General features: G+C 40.5%; 2 protein-coding genes across 7 annotated transcripts; one reads left to right on the plus strand and one right to left on the minus strand.

The window, feature by feature from the left end:
- The first annotated feature begins 1,690 nt into the window (after positions 1–1,690).
- Positions 1,691–9,897, plus strand: SKIC8 (SKI8 subunit of superkiller complex). Of its 2 annotated transcripts, none has more exons than XM_075505743.1 (11): positions 1,691–1,761; positions 2,073–2,116; positions 2,209–2,236; positions 2,588–2,693; positions 3,576–3,748; positions 4,883–5,031; positions 5,387–5,480; positions 6,278–6,371; positions 7,042–7,134; positions 7,784–7,862; positions 9,314–9,897. In XM_075505743.1, the coding sequence occupies exons 2-11, from the start codon at positions 2,105–2,107 to the stop codon at positions 9,401–9,403; spliced, it is 918 nt and encodes a 305-aa protein (XP_075361858.1). In that variant the 5' UTR covers positions 1,691–1,761; positions 2,073–2,104; the 3' UTR covers positions 9,404–9,897. The 2 variants fall into 2 exon arrangements, with proteins under 2 accessions (XP_075361858.1, XP_075361857.1); XM_075505742.1 differs by having other exon boundaries at positions 1,751–1,825.
- Positions 9,898–10,499: 602 nt separating this feature from the next.
- DNAJA4 (DnaJ heat shock protein family (Hsp40) member A4) lies at positions 10,500–16,605 on the minus strand. 5 transcript variants are annotated; one of them, XM_075505744.1, is made up of 8 exons: positions 16,459–16,605; positions 16,194–16,331; positions 14,239–14,419; positions 13,198–13,302; positions 12,134–12,361; positions 11,823–12,053; positions 11,189–11,289; positions 10,500–11,107 (listed from the first exon to the last, which is right to left on the minus strand). In XM_075505744.1, the coding sequence occupies exons 2-8, from the start codon at positions 16,323–16,325 to the stop codon at positions 10,889–10,891; spliced, it is 1,197 nt and encodes a 398-aa protein (XP_075361859.1). In that variant the 5' UTR covers positions 16,326–16,331; positions 16,459–16,605; the 3' UTR covers positions 10,500–10,888. The 5 variants fall into 5 exon arrangements, with proteins under 5 accessions (XP_075361859.1, XP_075361860.1, XP_075361861.1 ...); XM_075505745.1 differs by having other exon boundaries at positions 16,423–16,490; XM_075505746.1 differs by having other exon boundaries at positions 16,445–16,468.
- Between the last annotated feature and the right edge of the window lie 712 nt (positions 16,606–17,317).

Below are 17,317 nucleotides of genomic sequence, written 5' to 3' on the forward strand. Positions count from 1 at the left end.
TCTCACTCTGCACTCGCAGAAGAACCATAACAATCTTTTCCCATGAAGGTCTAAGGTGTTCCATGTACAAAATAAATACAAGTGTGTAGGAGAACTTTGCATGATGTGAAAACCCTGGAGGGATTAGAAACACTTTGTCTGTCAAAGATTATATTACAGTACTGCATTACTCTAAACAGAATTGCAAAACCAAATCCTGGTCGTTTGAACATAAGGTGAAAGTGTTACATTTTAAGTACAAATTTAAATGGAAGAATTCTTAGGGGAATCCTGGTAAGAAACAGAAATAGAAATAGAATAGTTTCTCTTACTTTTGGAAAATGCTTACCATTGCATCGTTACTAACAAGAAAATGAGCATTTCTGAAATCAATATATTAAAGCAGTATGCCTTAAAATGCTCTCAAAGCTCAATCTAAATAACCAGAGAACTAAGGATTCTGTAATTGTATGTAAGAGTTTTACCCAGATTTTCATTCTTGTCTGCAGAGCTGTGTTAAGACACATTCAGAATTCCTGTTTTGGTTGTTACTTTGCTTACTCAGACAAGCTCTATTGATCTCAAAGAGCTTTGTGTACACATAAAGACTGATTAAAAGCTGTGAAAGGCCACTGATCCTTTGTCTTTAATTTTAAGCCTTGGGGAGTCTGATTTATTCTCCTGAACTTTAATTCTGACATTTTTTTCATTTCTAACTCAAGCAGAGGCAGCACCTTGAAAAAACTCAGCTTCCAAAAAAGTCATACCTTTTTTTTTTTTTTTCTGAAACAGGTGATTAGTAGGGAAACTTCCTCTCACTCCAGTGAAATTAAATAAGCCTTCTGTGCTGTGGTTAGAGAAATGGGCAGTACTGCTCAACCTTTACTGCAACTCCAGGATCCTGGGACCCAGCTATTTATAAAGTGACCCAACAGCCCAGGGTAAGAAGTAAATTTTGTGCTCATTCTCCCCTGATTGGTTGGCATTCCTACTCCACATCTTTGACAAAAAGCAACCAGCTGCAATTTTCAGTCAGGAACTTCCAACACTGCTGAGACGGCAGACGTGAATACACTCCTCAGTCCTTCATGTTTTCTAGTTTACATCATTACTGCCATCGCAGCACCAAAGGGTATTACGATTATTTATATCATACACAAAAGATGCTGACTGCTTCTAGACAGCTACAACTCCAGTGTTTGGTCCCTCACCCAAGGGGTTTGCTGTCTAAGTAAGCGTGACAAGATGAAGGGCTGGGAAGGGGTACAGCTGGAAACATGCAGCTGAACACGGAGCCCACAACATCAGTCCCACGGGTCTCACTGGCATCCCCTGAAGAAGAAGGCAGGGAGCTGGGCTGCAGGCGCTCTGGCCCTTGCGCTGCCAGGCCGTAGGAAGGGGGGTGTCAGGTAGCCCGGGTGGACCTGCTGCTGCCAGCGGGGCTTGCGAGGGCGACCCGTGAAGGCTGGAGGGAATTAACCCCGCTGCCTTCGTCCCTGCGGTACACCTGAGGTACTCGGGACACTGCCGATGGAGGGCGGCGGGCCGTTGCTCCCGCCGGCGGGCTGTGGCAGCGAGGGACGGGCGAGCTGGTCGCGGGCTGCCGCCGCGGCCGTTAAGACCGTTAGGGAGAAGGGACCGTCCTTGGCCACACGGCGGCAATAGAGAGCGCGAAGCCAGAGTCCTCTCTATTGTTGTGGCGGAGAGAAGGGCTTTGAGGGGAGGCGCTTTTGTCGCGCCCTCGGTTGTAGGAGACGTCATCACGGTGCGACGGCGGCTGAGGTGGTGACGGGGTGGCGGGGTGGCGGTGGCGTTGGGCGGAAAGCGCCGTATCCGGCACGGCACGGTACGGTGCCGCACCGCACCGCACCGCACCGCGAGGGAGGGCGAAGGCGGCAGTGGGCCGAGGGGAGGCCGCGGCGGGGATGCTGGGCCCTTGCGTGGCGGGCGCTTCTCGCCGTGCGAGCGGAGGGTGACAAAAAGGCGGGGTTTCCCTCAGGCCTTACTCCTGTGCCTGCCGGGTTTTCTCCCTCCAGAGCAGTGTTTCTGAGGCAGAGTCTTATTGCTGAGCCTAATGGGTTTTCTTCTTCCAGAGCATTCCTGTTAAGATTGCTTCTATAAAGACATGACCACACAGGTAAACAAAAACACAGCGTTAATTAAACTAATCGCTAGCTTGATATTTTTTTAGGCTGCTCATACGTAATACTAATTATTTTTTCTTTCTAGTACGGTATTCTCTTCAAGCAAGAGCAAGGTGAGAAAACACACGTATTAAATAGTATTGGTCTTCTTGGATGGTGTAAAATTGATAATGGCAGATATACTAGTGAGATGACCTGGATTATGTTTATATTAAGTATAAATCTGAATATCTCAGAAATAGCTATGCTGTTTTTTCAACAGTGGCCTTGGTGAACAAAATACATCATGTGTTTTGAAACAATGAAAACAGTGACAAGGCTCTTGGAACACTGATAGGCCTGAAGAGCAAGGGGTCTATTGCCAACATTACAATCAGCAATTTTAGCATTACCAAAACTGGTAGTTGTCTTCCATCAGAAGAAACCACTTAATTTTTAATTTCTATGCTTATATTCTCTTTTAGCTCACGATGATGCCATTTGGTCAGTTGCCTGGGGAAAAAATAAAAAAGATGGTTCTGAAACAGTGATCTCTGGTTCTTTGGATGATCTAGTGAAGGTCTGGAAGTGGTAAGTGAAGTGCTCCATATTAACCAGTTTTAAGCCTTGGAAGTAGTCAGTATGGAGATAAAGCAGTCTTGAATTTCCTGCAGGGATGTTAGAACTTACATCAGGGAACTTACATCCTGGCACACGGAATTGTTCTCTTGAGCAAGCTTATCTTCATTGGTGCGCGCTTTCTCTTGGAGTGGTAGCATTCTGATGCACTTTAATTTCAACAAATGTGAACCCTCTTGAAAATGCACATCAAATGTTACATGTTGTCTGCCAGAGAATAGTACAACTTGATGTATTTCTAATTAGAAATGCAACTTTTTAGGACACAATGCATTGGGAACATGTGTACTGTGAAAGGAATAATGGGAATAGAGTAAAAGAGGAAATGACATCTTCCTTTTTTATTTAAAAAAAAAAAATCTTCATAATCCTCATACAAGTGATACTGAAGTGTGCTTTTGCAAATAAACTGTTCGGTCTCTTAGCCAAAGCAGTATGAAGTATGCACTTCACTTTAATGACATGAGTAGCTCTGTTGTGGTGATTATAAAAATGTTGGTCATTGCGTTTCACGCTATGCTGACAGATTAACAGTCTGCTGTGTAAGTACTCCTGTATTGATGTGTAATGGACATTTCAGTGGGACTACTTAAAAACTTAAGATGAAGTACGTGCTTTACAGAAACATGGTGATTGATTTGTCGGTTCTTTCCCTTAAGTACAGAGAGCAAGTTGCGCGTAGCTATCATCACACTTCATGGGTGAAGTTGGATTCCCCTTTTGTTGAACAAAATGGAGAAATGTGGGTTGTCTTGTTTGTTTTGTCTGAGGTTGGAGATTGGTTAAGTTCCCCCAGCTATTCATAACTAGGCTTTTCTTTCCTTTGAACAAAAGGAATGATGAAAAATTGGATCTACAATGGACTTTGGAGGGTCACCAGCTGGGCGTGGTATCTGTGGATATCAGCCACACAGGTTCCATTGCAGCATCCAGCTCCCTAGATGCCCATATTCGCCTTTGGGATTTAGAAACTGGCAAACAGATCAAGTCAATAGATGCTGGTCCTGGTAAGATTTCAGTGTTAAGCTGTCTCTGCGTAAGAAGCGTACTTACTCTAGATAGTAAATACCTGCACAGTGTATAATTAGGGTATATGAGATGACTAGGGTTTGGTTTTTTTAAAATCTTTCTTTGTTTGCAAAAATCTTAGTGATTTTATGAACTCAACATAAAGTAGTATCAGACATTTTTATGTTTATTTTTTCACACTACTTAACACTTTCTCAGTTACATTTAGATATGCTTTTTGCTAGATGCATAAAGCAGAATGGAAACCAGCTTGCTCTTACAGATGTATTGATAAAAGGATATTTTAAAAAATAATTCAAATGCTTATTCAAAGCTATGTAAATGCTGATTTACAAAGAAAGTCTGAGCTTTCTTTGCAAGCACTGCATTGCATTGAATTTGAGCCGTATATGTGATGCTTATTTATGCAGTACAACTAATCATGAGTGAGCAAGTCAAAACACAGTAAAGCTGAAGTCTGGATTAGTGTTACGTCCTCCAAGTTGGAATTCAGGGCCTAAGATCTTACTCTAAATATTTCATTGGTCCACTGGCAATCCCTAATTTAAGAACAATCTTGCAGTGTTTTAGATAATTAATATTAAGCTTATAGGGGAAAAAAAAAGTGAATTACATTGTGCCAGATAAATACATTGTACTGCTATAAAAAGGCATGTTTTTTTAAAATTCTATTGCAAGGAATATTGATCTATGTTACATTTGTATATCTGCGTTCCTCCTGCGTCTTCTGTGCTTTGCTAGATACTAGTGTTGCTTTCTTTTACTGTTTTAATATCTTTTGGTACCAGAAGAAAAGTAAAACTTTAGACTTAACTCATGCAGTCTTAAATTCTAAATTTATTGTTACAGGAGGGTCTAATAAGCTCAGTGTCTTATTAGAAAATGTAATCTTTCACTAAACAAATAAATGGCTCAAGCTATGCTCCATTAATTACATAGAAGGAAGTTACCTTTCATGAGCTGGTACACTCTTCTTAAGAGTATGTAGTAGAGTTTAGAGCATTAAGAGTAGTTAGGGTGTTAAATGTCTAAACAGATGCATACAGAACTGACATTGTTGAATAACAACTAGAAACAGTATTCAGCTAACTGATTTTTTCTTTTTAATACAGTTGATGCTTGGTCCCTTGCTTTTTCACCTGATTCCCAGTACCTTGCAACAGGAAGTCATGTGGGAAAAGTAAATATTTTTGGTGTTGAAACCGGAAAGAAAGAATATTCTCTGGACACCAGAGGAAAGTTCATCCTTAGCATTGCATATGTAAGAAGCACAACTGATAATTTCTTATGTGAAATTGCTATTGCTGTAATATGTTGTACATCAGATATTTTTGTTTCCATCTATCGGTTTATCTCTAGATAATACTAAATGGCAGCCATACTTTTATAGTTCCAAATATAAACTGCGTGACATTCCCCTCCACATATATGGAAAATATACTTTGATCTTGCTTATAGACATATTGTGAATAAGTCAGCTGAAGTCTTCAGGATTTTTGGAGCCCAAGAACCTTGCATAGATCCTATTTGCGAAAAGTTGCCAAGAGAATGTCAGGGAGGTACATAGCATAAATGTATATGGTTGTTAAATGCATACTTTTTGTGCTTTATTACAGAGTCCAGATGGAAAATACTTAGCTAGTGGAGCGATAGATGGCATTATCAATATTTTTGATATTGCAACTGGAAAACTTCTGCATACGCTAGAAGGTAATGGTTTGTGTATTTGCAATACCCAAGTTCTGGCTTAATTCCTTAACAAAATTAAAGGATATAATGCAAGTCAGAATAAGATACAACAGCCATGGTATAAATGAGTTGATGTTTCTGTCCATGAGACAGTATTTAGTTATTTAGTGTGCTGTAACTTAAACCACTTAAAATACTAGAGGCAAACTGTAAGCTCAGGCTTTCATCATAAATGCCTATCGCAAAAGATACAGTCAGTAATACTTAACTAAATTCTTAAATTGCAGTTCCTTCTTGTATTGCAGTGCAGTACAAAGGAATGAAGCTAAGCCAAATGTGTGCTGCCACACATATGATTTTTCTTTTTGCTATGGTATCAGTTTTATAGCAATTTATTCCTGTTTTAAAAAATAACCAAACATTTTATGTTGTAGAAGACGTGCAGTTTTCTAACAGACAAATGGGCTTTTAATGTTCGTGCAGTTTCTGTCCAGTTGTATAGTTAATTCAAAAACCCAACCACTTAAACAATATGAGATCATATTAGAAATTATGACATAAGTTCTAATAAAGATCCACAGCTGAAAAAATAAGATACTTTTGTGTTGCAGTGGGCACGCCTTAACATTCAAAGTTCAGAATTAACTGTCAGTTTCCATTTTAGGTTTTGTGAAGAAGCCTGTAGAGGCATAGAGAGAAAGACTCTTCAGAAGTTGCTTTCTTTTAACAGGGAATGCTGTTCTGGTGTAGCTTCTTAAGCACTGTCATTAGTAAGAGGAATAGCTGCATTCTAAGCCATTTATAACTTTGAATTTCAGGTCATGCGATGCCTATTCGTTCACTGACATTTTCTCCAGATTCTCAGTTACTTGTAACTGCTTCAGATGACGGCTATATCAAAATCTACGATGTGTAAGTTGTTATTTTGCAAGACATGCTAACAGGAAAATACAGTATCAGCCTCTCTGAATAGTTAAAAAATATATCAAACCCTCTGCTCTCTATAATTCCCTTCAGCTTTTGGTGACTTCTTTATGTAATAAATAATCTTAAATAATAAAATACTACACCCTTAGATAGTTTTTAAAAAGTGCGTAGGTGGATGACAGCCTTAACTTGAAAACAAATTACGTTCCTCATATTTGCCCTGTAGGCAACAAGCTAATTGTTTTGTGTATCTGTCCTGTGTGTTTGTGTTTACCCATCTTAAACATCTATTCTGTGCCCAAGAAATTATGACCTATTTCTGTTGCATTGTGCAAAAACTTGGAAGACACTGGGGAGGAAAAGGCACTGCTTCAGTGATCTTCACTCCCCTAAACCTGCATTACTTTGCTGCCTTCATGGTGAAACTGTTTTGTCCACCAATGTATCTTCTTAGTGACTTCTTTTTATGTTAACCATTTGAAATGGAAGAACAGAATCTCTTGTAACACCAGTTCAACTTGGATGAACAAATGTCCAGAAGTCACCTTCCATGACCTTGCATTGAACCATTCCTGACTGCACTAGCTAGAGTATATTCCTGTTGCTTATTCCTTGGAATTCATAAGCCAAATGTTAAAATTTGTTCTTTCCACAGGCAACATGCAAACTTGGCTGGCACATTAAGTGGTCATGGATCCTGGGTATTAAATGTAGCATTTTGTCCTGATGATACCCATTTTGTTTCCAGGTATTGAGGATTTTTAACTTGTTTATGCTTACTGAAAAAAAATATATAATTTTGTATTTATAAAGGGAGATGCATCATAAAAAGTAAATGTGTACAAATTGCAATGGAATCTATAATGGAATAACCTACATTACAATTAAAGACTCGAGCCAATCTGTGATGTGGTACCAGTTGTAGTGAATGGTATTTTATAGTGTAAGTCATCCCACTGCAGTGTAGTTCCCTACAAGTGAAGAACATCTAAACCTAAGACAAGGGCAATTTGATTCTAAATAGCTGAAAAATTGCTGTTGAATTAAAAAGTACAACCTAATGTAGTAGTACATTAATCTAGTTGAACTTTAGTGTTAACTCTTAAAACAGCTCAGGCAGTTGGGGGACCAAGTATATGTAACAGGAGTTTCTTATCCAAAGAACTTGCTTCAAAGAATTTTCTGGCTAAAATGGGAGTCTTCATTTTCATGTTGCAGATATTGAAACAGTAAATGTATTTTAAAGGTAACTGGAACCTGGCAGAAGATGCACTCCTTTGCTACTTCATCCCTGAAAGAGGGTTTCTTATGTCTACCATATGAGATCTTTTAAACTTTGCACTAAACTATAGTTAATCTACTAATTTAAACATTGATGAATACTATTTTTCTTTCAGTTCATCTGATAAAAGCGTAAAAGTTTGGGATGCTGGAACAAGAACCTGTGTTCACACTTTCTTTGACCACCAAGATCAGGTATGTCTACTATTGCTTTATCTAGGTCACTGTGTTCACAGGAGAACTTCAGTTGTGTAGTTGTGCACGTTTGTGCTTCAACTTGGTGCTGTACCTTCGGGGTTGGACTTCAGCTTGCTGTAATGAAATCTTAGAAGTTGTTCATGATTATTTGGCACTTAATATTGAACTAATACTCCAAACATGTAGGTTGATCTCTTCCAAGTAATTACATTTTTCAGGTCCAGATAAGGGCAATCCTGAGTGGCCAAAAGGATTCTTAGCAGACTGTATTTTTTATCTTTGCCTATGGTCTTACTTATTTCTATCACCTGTACAGCATGTGCATGTGTAAGGGGGGAAAATACTTATTTAAAAGGATGGAATTACCTAAAAAGATGCTTGAAAGCACCCTTGAAACTTGGGACTTTTTCCTCCTCAAATGTCTGTAATATCCTTTTTTTTTTTTCTCAGTGATAGCTACCCGTGAGGCAAGAGGAAGTTAAGATATCTACCAAGTTACTCTTTTTCCAAATTCTAGGTGTTAAATAGAACAATGCTATGTTTTAATGGATCATAGAGGAAGACTTAACAAAGGAATTTTTTTCAGATTTTATTTGGGCTCTTCCTTCCATAGTACTTTTTTGCTGGTAACCTTCTTTTCAGTTATCTACAGCTATGGTGGTTTTAGCATTGAAGTACCAAGCGGAATTGCATTTCCAGTGTTGTTTTGGCTGTTGTCTGTATCTCCTAAGTTTGTGGAAGGCAGAGATGTATCAGTGCTTGGGAAGGCAGTTTTTAGGTATTAATGCAAAATGGTGTACAAGATGCCCCAAAACATGCTGTTGTCAATACACCCATACTGCAATCCCATGTTAATATGCTGGGTAGTCTTCACTCTTCCTGGTATCATCCTGATGATGGAGATGGGGGTCACTTAAGAGTTTGTGTAACTGTCATAAGTCAGAGGACTGACATGAATTTTTCTAAGTTTTGCACTGATAAGTAAATGGCTCTCTTAATTAGCCCAAGGATAAACTGGATCATTCCTCAGTCTGTCATGATGTGTCAGTCTGCATGAAAAATACTTCCTCTCTTGCTTTCCTGAAAGCACTGTAAAATACTCCTTTCTGAAAGGAAGACAGGATAGGTAAGAGTGAAAATGTTAGGTTTGATTTATGCAAATTGGGGCAAGTAGTTTTCAGCCTTTTTCAAGTATCTTTAGATTGTGTAATCCATTGTCAGTAGGAGTGGAATGTAAGAACTTGCCAGGCTACTAGATGGCAGTGTCCTTCTATGGTTCATCAACCTCATAGGCTGTTAAAGCAGAGGCCATAATTGGACCAGCTCTAGTAAGTTGATGTTAAGTAATACTCCCTCTTCTGCTTGTTGTAGTGAATGTATTTATGACTGCCATGAAGACATTTTTTCTTAGTCTCCTGTTGATAACCTCATGTATGTCTTATTTGCAGGTTTGGGGAGTGAAATACAATGGAAGTGGGTCCAAAATTGTATCTGTTGGAGATGACCAAGAAATTCATATTTATGACTGTCCAGTTTAAATGTCATGACTCTGACTTTTGGTTAACTCTTGTGGCAGTTTTTAAGAATACTACTGTCCTATGTAATTTTTTAGTATGCTAAAAGCATTTTAATAATGCTGATCTGCAGAATCAGGTATGTTTATATGTAACTTTGATTTTGTTTAGCATGAGAGAAAGCTTTACTTTTTTTAAAATAAAAGCTACAGATGCAAGTAACATGTGTCTAATCCTTGGAAAAATGTATTTTTGGAAATATGTAGTCATGGATGAAGTAAATACTCAGCTAATCTCCCCTGCCTTTATACATAAATAGAGCTGGGAAGTGTTGACCAAGTCTCACAGCAGCTTATTTTAGCAAAAGGAACAGCAACTGAGTCTGTGTTGTATGCATGGGAAATGATAGCCTGTACTTATCTTGATGTTGTCCTAATGACTGCAAGAGGGTCACTTGAGTTGAACACCTGTTCTGGCAATTGTATGGTGACATGTAGTAAAATTAAACTGTGATGAATGAGCTAAAGGGTGCTAGTTGTTTCTAACCCTGACTTAATACAAACTCTACTAGGAAATAGATAAAAGGAAAAAAACTTTAATGTGTTTGTTCTACTATAGTATCTTGTCATGGTATAAAACAGCAGCAGTATACCTAACCTATGTGGTTAGGCTGGAGTTAAGGCTGAAGTAAAAACCCCTCCTAGGGAAGGCCAAAATACAGAGCTTGAGCTTCTGAAATATCAAAGTTTTATTTGGTTTGCTTTATGTAAATTAGAAATAGGTGGTGTATACACATTAAAAGGATACCTTATAATCCTAAATTATGCTTGCATAGAACTAAGCAGCTGAAGGAATGCTACTCTAATACAATGAGAGAACACAGGGAAGAGTGCTATTATCCAAGGAGTAGGGCGTACACAAAATGCTTTTGGAATACAGAATGAGACAGGTAGTAGTGTTCAAACACTAGTTCAGTAGTGTTGTTCATGTAGTCATGTTCAACTATACAGTTGAATATGGAGGACAGTCTAGACTAGGTGACAGGAATCTGAGCTTAGAGAACCTTATTTCAATAAAGGGGGTTCTAGAGTGGCTTAGAAAGTACAAGAGAAGCACGATAAAATGTGAAGAGGTCTATTTATTAGAAGTTATTTCTGCTATGTTTTATTCCATGAAATTAAACTTCCCATATGAAAGTATTTACATAAGACACTCCACTTAGCCTCTATAAGTATTGCCAAAGTCTTATATAAATAGCATAGGTGAAATAAATTGAGAACCTTCACAGCAAAGGAAAATGTATACCAACTCAGTTGGTTCTCAGCTGTGTGACATTTGCTTTATATATAAAGACTACAAGAACACAATATAAATTAGTTACAAAAAGGTGATACTGACAGCGCAGCAACTCAATTTGCTGAACACAAAAACCACAAGCAGTGGCTATTACAGCCATGCAGTTTTCATTGTGAAAATTTACATTTTAGATGACATCCATTCCACCTTGCTTTAAGATGTCTGACATTGTACTCCTGTTCTTGGACCCTCCTCATCTTCTTCATATGCTTCTCCCCCACTGTTACGGTAGGTTTGCTCACTTGGGTCAAAATCTTCAAGGTCTACCTGATCCATCTCATCTGTAATCATAACATCTTCTCGTGGAGGAAGCAGAGCCTCCAGCAGACACAGTTTCTCCCTTGGGAGCCAGTAGTGTTCTGGGAACTGGACCTACAATTTTTTTATTTTTAATGAATAGTTACTCCTGATGCCAACACAGATATCTTTGCTACAGAATAACAGTCAACTTACCAAAAATTGTATAATTAAGCTGCCTTTGTCCATTGGAGATTTGTAGATAGGCATCCCTTCATTGTAGATACACTTTAGGTCACCATGTTTTATCACTTCACCTACACAGAGGTAAGAGCTGTAAGCTTACATGACAGGTATTTCATAACCATGAAAAAGCAGGGTTATACACAAGCAGTACTCCCACAGTATCAGAGGGAGACTACTAAGCAACTCATAGATAAGGCTTGCAGACTGAAAAGTACTAAAACCCAGCTACACAGAAATAACACCATTTAGGCTATTTCCTCTGCTGTAAGAGAATCAGCTTCTCTTAGCACAGCCTTCAGGCTGAATTAACAGATAATCGGGTAGAGTTTAAGCTTCTGGCCTCTTGAATATTTTCCTGGATATCCACCTTCTTTATTAAGAAGCATTTGACAACTTTAGCTACAATTCCACGTGTAATGTTTTAGAAGGAGTGACAAGAAAAACAAAGAACCAACTGAATTAAATGACTGCAAGTGTAGTTTGAAGCTGTTGCACCAACTGCTTAAAAAACACGAACACAAAACAAACCTCCCAAAAACCCCTAGTCCAGGCAAAATTAAACAGGCAAGTAGTTTATGTAGCAACAGAACTCTTAAAGACCTACCTGGCCTAGATGATATGACTAGAACTCTGTTATCCAGAGTTTCAATGGTCTTTCTGAAACCACATAAAGCCTCCGAGAGTTGAATTCTCATTTTTGTGATCAAGTCATGCCCTCGCCTCTGGAAGACACTGTGATCCTTTTGATCAAGCACAATTATAACATCACCAGGTTCCAGATCAGGCTCCTGGTCACCTTCTCCATGAAACACTATCTTCTGACCATCTTTCATACCTGGAAAAAAAGAAACCCTTTTATTCACTGCAGAACTATAGAGTATGATTAGGGACACAGAACAAGTACACAGTTCTTACCTTTATCAACATGAACTTCTATGATCTTTTTCTCTCTTACAACCTTAGAACCATTGCAGTTGTCGCACCTGTCCTTCGGATTTATTCTTTCACCTTGGCCTTTGCATTCTGGACACACAGTTTGGATTTGTTGTACCATGCCAGGTCCAATCTGCTGAACTAGAACTTGCATTCCTCTTCCTTTACACACAGGGCACTTTTCTATTGCCCCTCTCTTTCCCCCATAACCTTTGACAAAAAAAAGAGTTAAATCTGATCTCAGTCTCAAAAAAAAAAATGTTACTCTACAGTAGTCAGGCTGCAACACACTGACTTCAAAAGCACCTTTAGAGCAACTTAGAGTAGTTCAGTAATGTATTTCCAATGTAACTGGAATTTAGTTTCCAATCACAAAACACGCCCCACAAGTTAGAAGTTTCTACAAGCAACAGAAAGCCAAGTTTTCCATGCACAGTTTATTAGCCTCTGCCCACCTCCCAATACATCTTGGGCTTTCAAGGAACTATCAGCATACTGACTTCAAGGCCTAGACATTCCATTAATACTTTGGAAAGAATCTGCTTGCTAAATATTTAATAGAGTACTAAGATACAAGACCTCATTAAGATTTACCTCAAAGACGACCAGTCATTATGGATACTTAATAGCTGTAATACGAGATGCATAATACAAGCTAGACTTCTACCCACAGCAATTAAAAAAAAGTTTAGTGAAACAGGCATTTATTAAAGTTCTGGATTAAGATACTTTTAATTTAGGTACCCTTAACTATAGTTTGCAGTGAGTTTAAGTCTGCCATTAGAACAATAACTTTATACCACTATGTTTAAGAAAGCCTTATTCTTGGATAAGCATAAATAAGAACTAAATACGCTGGCAGACTGGGGGGGCGGGGGGGGGAGGAGAGAAAAAAATAAACCCACCACCATTTATTGCCAGCCCCCCCATCATGTTCTTTAAAAAAAAAAAAAAAAGCTTGGAGTAAGAGGGGTTTGAAACCACTACTTGGGTTTGGGTTGGGTTTTTTGTTGTTTGGGGTTTTTTTGGTTGGTTGGTTTTTTTACCTTCACACTTTCCACAAATAACATTCTTTTGCAGTGCCAGTTTCCTTGTAATACCATTATATAAGTCTTCAAGAGAGACACCTAACTGGTGCACAACATTTTTGCCTTGAAAAAAAACAAATGAGAGAAAGATTAGTTCTGGTTCAGCTGTTATAAGGACAAATGTTTATTTAAAGGCTTCTACACTTGTTCATACATGCACAGTCTCACTGAAGAAATGTAAAGTTCATTCCAAACTTTCAACACAGCTCAGCCCCCTTAAAAGCATGTGCAGTTCCATCAGCTTCCACTGAGCTGCACCCACTTATGTCAGAACATAAAGTTTAGCTGTAATTAAGCAAAGCATCATTAAATCCACCCTACCCCTGCTCCTACCCCTATTTTATAAGGGTAACTGAAACAGCAAGATGCAAGGACACTACCAGCTTCATATCTACTCCATTTAGAACTTGCTGTTATGCCTACCTATACATTTCCATGCCACTTCATAGCATAATTTCAAAGATTTTACAGCAAGTTACTACTTGCTCCTTCAACAGACATTGGGCATAGAAAAAGACAAAAATCATACTGTGCTTTTGGCAGCACTCTGTACTGTTTCAGATAATTTCTCCCAAATATTTTCATGAGATTTAACATTAATGAAGTTTAAGTTGATGGTGTCCTTTGAAGTAAGTTGCCCAAAGCATATGAGCAAGTGAGGCACAAATCTGGAAAAAAGGTAACTTAAAAAAAACAGGTCTAATTCAACTGCACTAACCTACTAATGTTCCCTCCCCCCCGCCCCAGATTACCCACACCCAGTTTAACAAAAAATAAACAGAACTCATCAGAAAAATTGCTATAGCTATGTAATCTACTTTATTGGAATCTTAATACTGGAGTAACTAAAAAAAAAAAAATAATAGTTTACTTGTTCTATTGTTGCAATGAGTAATATCCACACTATGTGCACTCAGCAGAACAACAGTACCATAGCACAGGTGTTTTATGCTTAAGTGCATGGTTAAGAGTTTCTAGAACTTGTTTAGAACTGTGTACCTCTTCTCTCTCTATTCATTCGGCCTCCACCACCAAAGAACATGTCAAAGATGTCCATGGGTGAAGAGAAGCTGCCGCCACTCAGGCCTCCTTCTTTAATAGCCTGCTCCCCACCCTGGTCATAGAGGTCCCTTTTCTTTGGGTCCGACAGAACTTCATATGCCTGGGATATGAGTTTAAACTAAAAAGAAAAAAGCAGCTCTAAACAACTATGACCAAAAGGAAAAGTAACCCTCTCATATGCAACTCCACCTTCAGATTGAGCCACTATAGCACTCTCTTGTAGCATTTGTCTTTTTCCAAAGGGAAACTCCCTAAACAAATGTGTAATAAGACTATAATTGTACACTTTTGTCCAGGGAAACCACCCCTTTTCTCCCCTCTCCCCCCTCCTCCCATCTTACAAGTGGGCTTAATTCAGAGTCACATCCAACTTACAAGCAATGCAAACTACACTTTGACGATTGTGGTAGTTGCAACCATTATACACTTCTAACAATTCCATTTAAAAAGGGATATGATACTATCCCAAAGTCTTGGAGGACCCCAGATGCTCAATGGCCAAAGCAGTGCTAGTCATTCTAGAGCTACACAGAGATCCTTCGTGGCTGCTGAGCTGCCACATCCAGCTAGAACTAAACACAGATTTAAGTGACCAGACACTGATGTTGCTTACTCATCGCAAATAGGACTCAGATACAAATCAAAACATCCACTTTATCAAAAAAATTAAGGGCTTTTTTTTTTTTAATAGCTATCAAGAATTTCCTATTACTAAGATGACTACGTTAATTTTTAAACACAGTTTGCTATTACTGAAGTGACTACTTCCATTTTAAACATGATTTACTTGTGACCAGGTAAAGTGGTGTAAGTAAAAAAAGCAGGCCAAAAATGAAAGCAGAAAAGGTTACCTTTGACTATGTTACTATTTAACTAGCTTGAGTTTTGTAAATTAGTGTACTAGATACACAAACATGGAGTTTCTATTCCTATGTTAAGGTATTATCAGACCAGCTTTTAGATAAATAATCCTACAATTCAAGTTTTCCATAGTTCTCCAATTGCGGTGCTCATTTATTCTCCTAGGCAACATGTGGAGTTGAGCAGATCTCTGCTACTAGCAAGTAAAATGGTTTTGTTGTAAACAGTCCGCCCATGTGCAGCCCAATGACTTGTTCTAGATAGTTACCTTGTACATCTGCATTAGCATTTTCTCTGAAGAAAACTCATCCTGTTCAGAAACACAAATCCATCCAGTGCAACCCCAGCACGCACAGTAGCGCTGGCAGCTGGGTCCACCACTGGCCTTTGCAACATCTGACACAGCACGATGGCCATTAGGACTCTATAAATCCTTTCAGCTTTGCCCGTTTTAACCAGCATCTCTGTAAGAATGAGCTCCCATTGGCAAGTATGGAAAGACCAGTAGGAACTGCGTCCAAAAGGAAGAACTAAGGCATCCCCTCCTGCCACAGCTGGGCCATCAGGCCTGCTGCCAGCTTCAGATGTCTTTTATAGACTTTGAAGAACGGGAGCCTTCATTTAATCGCACTATGCTACAGGAACAGCATTATGTCCGTCCTTTAGACAAAGAAGAATTTTAAAATGGAATTAAGGGCGCGCTTTCGCCTTTGTACATGAACAACGACCGGTATGTGGAACACCCGCGGTGCCCCACGCACGCGGCTCTGCGCCAGCACCCACATTCTCCCGGCGGAGTCGCCCATCTTGAGGCCCGGCAGCGCCTGCAGTAAGCCCAGCCGGCGCAGGCAGGGCCCGGGCCCGGGCTCAGGCTCAGCCCCAGCCCGCCGCGAGTCCGCGCCACCCCGCCGGAGGAACCTGCCTAGCACAGGGGGACGCCGCAGGTGCCGCCGGGAGCGCTGCTGCCTCACCGCGGGCGGGCGGCCCACGGGCCCCAGTCGAGTCCCAGCCCGGCCTCAGCCCCCGCATACCCGCTCGCCCTCGCTGGGGTTCTTGTCGGGATGGTACTTCAGCGCTAGCTTGCGGTAGGCGCGTTTGATCTCCTCGGAGGAGGCATTGGGCTTCACCTGCAGGATGTCGTAGTACTCCGTCTCCTTCACCATGGTGCCCTGCGGGAGGACGCGCCACGTTACACTGCGTTACCCGCCCCCCCCATCACGCCGCCGGCCAGGACGCGCGCCCCAAAACAGGTCACCCCACCCGGCATCCCACAGAGGCCCACCGGGCCGCGCTCACCGCCGCAGCCGCCCCGCCGCTGCCGCCCGCTCGCCGATCACCGTTGCCCCGCCTCTTCCGCGGCTTTTATATGGGCACCGGCCGAATCTTCTGGAATGACGCCGCCCTACGTCACGGCCCTGGAACGGTCTAGAATTCCCGCGCGTGATGTCACCGCCGGTACGTGCAGGGGGAGGAGCCTGTTTCCACCCGCCACTTCGGGAGGGGGGGGGGGGGGGGCATGGTGCTCTATGGCGGGCTCGGCCCGGTGAAGGCTGAGACGAGCCGCAGAGGTCGCTCCCTATCTTCCTCCTGAAGGAGGAGGCTCTTCAGGGGGCGGTTTCTCCCCGTCAGGTGTCACGGGTTTTGGTCACTACAGTGTAATTTTACGGTGGCCTTCTTAATTAGTGGCAGTTTTGTCTTCCTTCTCTCCTGTAAAATTTATTAATTCGTATCTGGCCTTGGGAGAGACTAATGAACACCCTGGTACAAACTTACCCGCTCCTAAGAAGCGAGTACTGGCTGCGCATTAGAAGTTAGTTAATCTGTTGGATTTCTGATGCTTTGTTCTTTGGTATTTTGGGCGTTTTAAAATTAGTTGAGCTAATGGCATGCCCCCATTCTATCCATTAGTCGCCCTTTCCTCAAGCCAGCCTGCTGAGAGCGGGCTAGAAAGCTGGGTTAGTTTTCATCTTTCTCTAGGCAACCAAAGGTCTCCAATTAATTATTTACTGCTCAGGTGAAAGGAGATAACTGCTACTGGTGTAGGAGCTGAGTAAAAGCATGTTTTCCTAGTAGGTGACAAATGAGTGCTGAAAATCACAAGTGAAAAATACAGAAAAGCTATATGAAGTAAGAACAGATTTTGTTCAAGCTGAAG

This window comes from Mycteria americana, chromosome 6 (assembly GCF_035582795.1).
Source record: "Mycteria americana isolate JAX WOST 10 ecotype Jacksonville Zoo and Gardens chromosome 6, USCA_MyAme_1.0, whole genome shotgun sequence".
Taxonomy (NCBI): Eukaryota; Metazoa; Chordata; class Aves; order Ciconiiformes; family Ciconiidae; genus Mycteria; species Mycteria americana.

Bases quoted from the DNA above. Each gene is read 5' to 3' on its own strand.
- SKIC8 (XM_075505743.1), top strand. The intron at 3,749-4,882 runs GTAAGATTTCAG...TTTTTAATACAG, and splicing joins GTCAATAGATGCTGGTCCTG to TTGATGCTTGGTCCCTTGCT. The intron at 7,863-9,313 runs GTATGTCTACTA...TCTTATTTGCAG, and splicing joins TCTTTGACCACCAAGATCAG to GTTTGGGGAGTGAAATACAA.
- DNAJA4 (XM_075505744.1), bottom strand. From the start codon at position 16,325: ATGGTGAAGGAGACGGAGTACTACGACATCCTGCAGGTGAAGCCCAAT. The intron at 12,362-13,197 runs GTAAAAAAACCA...TTTTTGTCAAAG, and splicing joins TATTTGTGGAAAGTGTGAAG to GTTATGGGGGAAAGAGAGGG. The intron at 11,108-11,188 runs GTAAGTTGACTG...AAAAAATTGTAG, and splicing joins GCTTAATTATACAATTTTTG to GTCCAGTTCCCAGAACACTA.